The 7,553-nt window shown below is 33.6% G+C and overlaps 1 protein-coding gene across 1 annotated transcript; it reads left to right on the top strand.

Annotated features, from left to right (window-relative positions):
• The first annotated feature begins 2,340 nt into the window (after positions 1-2,340).
• LOC134243957 (uncharacterized) lies at positions 2,341-7,533 on the top strand. The gene is made up of 7 exons (XM_062726206.1): positions 2,341-3,169; positions 3,802-3,930; positions 4,322-4,509; positions 5,000-5,058; positions 5,430-5,620; positions 6,745-6,860; positions 7,068-7,533. Exons 1-7 carry the CDS (start codon positions 2,384-2,386, stop codon positions 7,189-7,191), a joined length of 1,593 nt encoding a protein of 530 aa, XP_062582190.1. The 5' UTR covers positions 2,341-2,383; the 3' UTR covers positions 7,192-7,533.
• The last annotated feature ends 20 nt before the right edge of the window (positions 7,534-7,553 follow it).

Below are 7,553 nucleotides of genomic sequence, written 5' to 3'. Positions count from 1 at the left end.
GATGAAGTTAAACTTTTAGGAATTACAATTGATTTTAAGCTAAATTTTAACACTCATATTTCAGAGATATGTAAGAAGGCAGCAAGACAACTAAATGTTTTGAAACGGATTGGGAAATATCTGAATAGATTGGGAAAGCGTACTATACACCATAGTTTTATTATGTCAAATTTTAGTTATTGCCCCCTGACTTGGCACTTTTGTAGTGAGAAAAATAGTAAAAAAAAATTGAGAAAATTCATATAAGAGCGCTGCGTTTTATTTATAATGATTATGAAAGCTCATATGAACAACTATTGGAAAGATCCAAATTCCCCCCCCCCCCCTCTGAAAACCAGAAGAATGAGATTACTGGCATTAGAATCATTTAAAATCATTAATAAAAAGAGTCCACTCTTTCTTCAAGATCTGGTCAAAGTTAAAGAAAACTCATATAATCTTAGGTATTCTAAAGCCGCAGATATTACCAGACCTAAAACTACAAGGTATGGAAAAGGTTCTTTCAGATATGAGGCAGCAAGGACATGGAATACCCTTCCCAATGATATCCGAAATACCACATCATTTAATTTATTCAAGAACTACATATCTATACCTGGTGTGGATATCAAAAATGTAATTGTAGTGTATGTAAATACCAGTCCAGGCTGCCTTTGTCTGAGAAACCTTCCTAAATGTTCTTTTGCAGTCATTTGAACTTTTTGTGTGTGTACGCTTTTGTTTTGTCTATATTATATATATATATTCATTTTTTCCCTTTTGTTATTATTATTATGTTCTGTGAATGTCCATATGTGTGCAAAGCATATGAATAATTGCATGCTTTCTATGTTGCTTTTCTTGTTGTTCAATTTTCATTTCTGTCAGTGTTTGTAAATGTTATGTACTGTACTGCGCTATATGGATGTTGTTACTTTTAACAGTCATATATATTATTTATTTCTCTCAATTATTTTTTTTAATCAGCATGATCAGTGCTTATTAGGACTGTGATATTCATCCGTGTGCAAAACAATATATGCTGCTTCTTTTTTAGTCTATTCTTTGTAATATGTGCTAGTATCTATGATTTTTTTTCTTTATCCTTAAAGTGTCATTTTAAATGGCTTCATTAAAATTATCTTTTGTTTTACTAACAATGTATATTTTTTACTAATTTTTATCTTTGTGTAAATATGTTAAAGTCGGTTAACAGCTCACCACAGCTCATTATTTCTGTTGAATTGTATAAAATAAAATTTACTTGACTTGACACCAGGCCCCAGGATCATGAAACATCTTAAGTTTTAAGTCAAATTATTCATGTTGAACTAGAATTTTGATTAAGTAAAGTAGACAAAAACTAAAACATTTTTTAATATTGCTTTACAAAAGGGTTGTTATCTGCAAAATTAGAGATTCGTTCAATAATTGATAAACATTTTACAGGCGATTAAAAATTTGACTTAAGTCTCAGTCTGTTTCATGATCCTGGGGCCTGAAACATAGGCGTCGGAAACGGGGGGGGGGGGGGGCTTAGTCCTACACTTTTTTTTGCAAAGATAGACATTTTATAAGCATTGAAAGTTGGGGTTTACATATTTTTGTTGGTTTACCTCCCAACTTTCAATATAAGCCCCCCCCTTTTCAATTTGCTTCCAACGCCTACGGGAAGTAAAAATTTGTCTTTGCGATTTTTAAAAATAAATATTTTGTCCTCAGATAACAAGAAAAAAATAAATCTGCCCTAACCTGGTGTCCTCTCCCATTTTTTTTTTTTTACTTATTACATTGAAGAGGGAAACATATAAGATATAGTATCATATATATACAGGTGCCTGACTAATGCTAAAAACTGGCACATTGATTATATCAGAGTTATCAAACTTGAAGGAACTCTTCTTTGTCTCCATAACTACTTGAAACAAAAGATTTTTTGCACTGTATTTTTCTTGGTATGTGGAAATATTTCGGTAAAACTACAATGTAGTAACGAGGTGTGTGAACAACTTGATTTTTTTTAAATGTTGAAGAAATATTATATGCCTTTTATGCAAAAAGTTGAAGCTTCACGTCTTGTCCGAATTTTCTCTTCAAGCACTAATGGGTAAATTTTGCTGCATCTTTTAATTATTTAGTTTGCAATATACAAATTAAGTATGAAAAGTTTAATTTTTAAGCTATGATATTTTTATTTTGTTTTTAAAAGGATTTGCAAAACATTTTTACTCCAGTTGATGAACATATAGGCCTAGTCATATGAAATTTACTAGGCTCTATCATTTTTGTTAAATCCACTTTATAAGCAGTAAGCATTGTGACAACACTTTTCACCCGAATAAATGTTCATTTTATTTTTAGGATACATAATCACACTTGAGAGTTGAATTCATTCATGTGAAAGATGACAGCCTATAATTTTACTTCACGTAAGCAGCTGAAAAATCTACTGAATGATGTGGAAGGTGTTCAGAAACATGACATTCATTCTTATGCAGGGGGTCATTTGAATGAAGCTTATTTGTATAAACCACCCTCATCATGGGCAAGTAGTAAATGGACAGCTGGGAAGGGGAAGAGAATATCACTTGTTGAAAAAAGCACCATTCCAGTGTCTAATGTTAGAAAATCAACCCAGAGAGAGGCCAAAATGAAGGAGACATTATATGACTTCAGTGTGGGAACAACGGGTAGTTTACCCTTATATCCTAGTGAGATAAACATGGCTTCACAAATTCGATACAAAAACGTGAAGACCCCAGTTAGTACAATTGGGACCACAATAGGAACCACAGATGATCGCCCTGAGTCAACAAAGAGAAATCCCAGTGCTGCATCTAAGAAATCTATTTACACAGAACTCCAAGATGGTGTTTTAGTGGAAGAACTCAAAGCCGAGGAAGTAATGTTGCCAGGGAACAGTCGACGATCAAAAAGGCTACCCCCAATGGAAGAGGAAAATGAGGAGTATGACGTTATGGAAAACATTCAGAAAAGTCTTCAGATAGACAATATGTTAACCTTCAGGCACCAGTTTTTGCCCACTCATCATATTGGGGTTACCAAAAGGGATCAATATGAGAAACTTAAATCAATGGAAGATCAAGTCATCGGATTAAAGGACGCTTCTGAACAGCATGTACTGTCTGGTGTGAAAGCTGTCAAACACTTAGAAAAAAGACTACAGGAGGTAAATGGATATTCTTGTGTAAAACAGCTTAAAACTGTAGATTATATATTCCTTGAATAATCATTAGTAAAAACTAGCTATATATAAAAAGTATGCAATCTAATTAAAATTAGACCTTTCATCTCGCTCTTTGTAATTTTATTTGTCGTGCGAGAAAGGCTTTCACAAGCAATAAAATTACAAAGAGCGAGATGAAAGGTCCAATTTTAATTAGATTGATAATTATGTATAAAGAGTTAGAAAAGCATGAAAAAGTAATATCAGGTACACACCTAACGTAAAATCTAAACCAAAAAAAAGCTTCTTACAAATGCTCTACAAGAGCTTGATTCAGAATTTGGAAAAAATAACTTTCTACTTTATATAGTTTCTTTTGAATTTTTTTTTAAGAAAATGAACCACTGTAAATATTTAGCATTTTAATGTTACATTGTAAGCATAGATCTATAATAATAATATTTTTATAAATCACATATTTTCCAGGAACAGGTACCTATTTTTATTACATTTCTAAAATAAATGCATTGTAAGGTACAATATACATGATTTTCTCAGTTTTTCAGTTTGAAGTGCTAGCTAGGGGTTTGATTCCATGATTCATATTTATCTCACTCTCTTTTATGCTTTCCCAGGAGCTGGAAACACTTGACTTCATTGATGATCACCGACCCAACTTTCACAAACTCCAGGTGTATAGTAACGTTTTAGAGGATTTAATAGAGGAAAGTCCAACATTTTCATATATACTGAGGGAGATAAAGGTAGGTAAAATTTAAATAGTCTAGTTTTCATTAAAATCTTCCATAAAGAAGAATCATAAAAAGTGTACGTATTAAAAATAAAATGTTTATATAGATTACATGATATAAAGAAATTTAGATGCTTATGACTTTTATGATTTTCCGTTATTTTTACATAACAATGTTACAAAATAAATTACATGTATGTTACTTTATAAATCATTTGAACACAAAGTTGGAAAAAAGTAGAAATTCACTCACAGAAAAGTCAAATGGGCAAGAGAGTGTAAGCTTATAGCACTGGATCTGTATTTGTCACCTATAGCTATGATGTATGTTTAATGGAAAATGTTAAAAACAAAACTTATTGTCTAACTTGTTATTCCATGAATTTCTTTAATATCTCTTTCAGACTGAATATGACAATTACATCTCCAAACTACTAGACCAGCAGTCTCCAGATCATACCAAGAAACTCCGTACACAGGTAGAGCTAATGGTGTTCCGAGGGACGTCACGGCCGAAAGAATTGGAGGAGGCGGAAAACAAAGTGGTCAAGTTAGAAGACAAGGCCAAGTCACTGCTGGAAAATAATGAAAGGTAGGGAAACACTGAAGCTGATCACTAAATGTATAAATGAATATCTCACAAAGTATTTCAACATGCTTTTAACATTGCTTTATTCACCTTACACTTACAATTATTTACATGAAATTCCTGTAAGGATTGATATGTGTCAATTTTTTAATTTTTACAGCATGTCTGACCATTTGTGGTTGATAATTAAATATTTGAAAGAAGATATTTACTTATTTAAAAATTACCATTAATATTCTTGAAAGGGTTGGGGAGGATTGAATTTATATCTTCTTTTTTGGCAAGGAAACAACAACACTTAAATGGACACCTTTTGTGAAAAAAACTTTCCTGAAAAGAGAAATTATCTAATGAAGAGAAAAATTATTTAATGAACAGAGAAATTATTTAATGCAATATTTTGACCATGTTGAAACAATAATGGAAGCTACAAACTGAATTTGTTTAGGAATGCTGACTTTGGTGACTTAACAGAATGTGTTTGTAATTTTAGGTTACGGAAAGCCTTACTGGAGGAGGAGGAATTGTTAGCCAGGGAACCCAGTGAGCCCGGTAAGACCCCCCCCCCCCCCCCGACACACACACACACCCTCACCCTCATCTCTCTCTCTAAGTGTATACATGAACTTGAATTCCCCAACTACAAATGTAACACAATACAGAAAGAGTTACAGAACTTGTATTAAACACAACATTTAACAAGTTTTATGTTACATGTATATCTAACAAGAAGTACTTTTTAACAGTATTATTATGCAATATTCTTTACATGCTCTAGAAGACTGCTCTTTATATTTACCCAGTAAATGCAATTCAGAACAATTAATATTGCATAAAACAAAGTTGATCCTGTTTCAGGAAAAAAAAATCTGCTTTTTCTGAATATTTTCAATTGATTTATTATGCTTAATAATGGTTTATAGAACCCAGAATACAGCTAGCCAGTGCTTACCATGAGGAACCTACAGCAGAACTTGCCGATGAAATTGAACATGTTAAAGCACTGATCCTCGAAAAGCTGGACGACCTGAATGCGCTCCGCACAAAGTTACGAGAAGAGTATGTCCCCCTGACTGTGTGCACTCATCTAGAACAGTGTATTAAAGAAACTGAGGTATGCCCATCCCATTATTATAGTTTGTTCAGGTACTTTGTTGTGTATACAGATGAAAAATATTACAAAGTTTTACCATTTCAAACTGCACGCCAAAATCATGATATGTACGTCATAACTTAAATATCTTTGCTAATTTCAAAATTTTTTAATTGAGTAACAGTGTTATAAATATAAGTCCTTTGTGTTGATAGTTGTAAGGAAAATCAGCATCGTGTTCATATGAATCATATGGTATATGTGTAAGACTCCAAAGTCCGATGGTGACGCCAAAGTCCGATGGTGACGCCAAAGTCCGATGGTCTCGCCAAACCCCGATGGCTCATTGTCTTTACAGATGCCAAAGTCCGATGGTCACGCCAAAGTCCAATGGCTCGTTTCCTAAGAGACACATTGCGCGTGTCTGATACACCAAAGTCCGATGGTGCGTCACAATAGTCCGACGTCATGACGTTATTCTGCATTCAAAATCCATTGATTCAGTATTCGTCTCACTTACATTTTTACTGATATTGCTTTTTGTTTTCACCCACTAGAGGGATTAGAGTTAGTCCTCGTACACCATTCGAGCGATAAGGGTTATTCCTTGAACACTAAGGTGTTTCTTCTAACCCATCCAAGAGATTTGAGGGTTAGTCCTCGCACACTATTGGACTGATTTAGATGAGTCCTGCACCCACCTATGATAGTTAGAGTTGATACTCATTGATCGACTGATAAGTCTTAGTCTCACACCTACATCTAAAAGACGAGGGTTAGTCTTTGTATTTATGATATTTTGTATTTATTTATTGGCATGGCGTGGCATCGCATTTTTGAGCAGTACTATGACGTCATAGACGTTAATCGTTTTCTGCGCCATTGGACTTTGGCGTGTCAAACCAATAGGGTTTTGCGCAGACCATCGGACTTTGGCGTGATCATCGGACCTTGGAGTCCCATCGCACTTTAGAGTCCTATATATGTAATGTCTACATTTGGATGTTCATGAATGAATATTATTAAGTTTTATAAAACTACATTTACTGTAGAAATTCAAAAGATTTAGCCTATTTCTGAATCTTAGGCAACAAAATATTGGTAAATGTTAAAAATAAAACTGTTGTTTTGTTACTTTATAAAAGGTGGAGGTTCAGAAGCTACTGAAACAGAATGAGTACCTGGAGAGGAGTATATCAGAGATGGAGACTGATTTACGGGAGGCCATTCAAGATGCAGACACCAGTGAGAGAGACGCTAGGTAAAGATTACTAACATACTCTACAGTTTTTTCAGTCACTTTCTGGTACTAGACAAAGTAATTACTTTTGGACATCCACATTTTTGAGCTGGGCCTGGCATATAATATATTAATTAAGAATGAAAAAGCTTTTAAAAACTTCTTTCCTAGAAATTAATATATGTTTTTTGGTTTCATTTTCACTGTATGTAATTTCATTTTTTTCAGACGCATTTGGAGGAAGGTGAACTCAAGGAAAGGTCTGCCACACATGCCCAATGAAAAGAACGGAACAACGGAAAGTGATGATGACGACGATGATGAAAGCAAGTGGAACTGGTACATTTCATAAAATGGAATTCTGTCGTTAATTAATCCGTCCAAGTGGACTGGTACATTTCGTAGTACGGAAGTCTGTTGTTAATCTCTCCCAGTGGTTTGAAAGAAACAGAACATCAAGTGGAAGTTAATGTTTTGGATTTTAAATCTGTTCACCTAGCATTACAGTTTCCTGTCTCCACAGCAAAAAATCATAAAAACCAGTTGTCAAAACCAAGTGACCTTTAGAGTATGTTTTACTTCCTACTGCTGAATGTGTGCATTTTATTCCAAATGTGATATATTTTCTGTCAATTTTTTTAGTTTATGTACCGTTAATATTGAATTGTTGTTAAATTGAAGATGTATAATTTATAATAAATATTTACATCTAAG

The sequence above is a fragment of the Saccostrea cucullata genome, unplaced genomic scaffold (assembly GCF_032062105.1).
Source record: "Saccostrea cucullata isolate Sc308-1 unplaced genomic scaffold, CSIRO_AGI_Scuc_v1 ctg79, whole genome shotgun sequence".
NCBI lineage: Eukaryota > Metazoa > Mollusca > Bivalvia > Ostreida > Ostreidae > Saccostrea > Saccostrea cuccullata.
Note: the sequence above shows the minus strand (reverse complement) of the source record. Positions and strands in the feature narration are given on the sequence as shown.

What these genes read in the sequence shown, in the direction of transcription:
- LOC134243957 (XM_062726206.1), top strand. Translation starts at nt 2,384, where the DNA reads ATGACAGCCTATAATTTTACTTCACGTAAGCAGCTGAAAAATCTACTG. An exon ending in ATATACTGAGGGAGATAAAG is followed by an intron (nt 3,931 to 4,321) that starts GTAGGTAAAATT and finishes TATCTCTTTCAG; the next exon opens with ACTGAATATGACAATTACAT. An exon ending in CAGGGAACCCAGTGAGCCCG is followed by an intron (nt 5,059 to 5,429) that starts GTAAGACCCCCC and finishes AATGGTTTATAG; the next exon opens with AACCCAGAATACAGCTAGCC.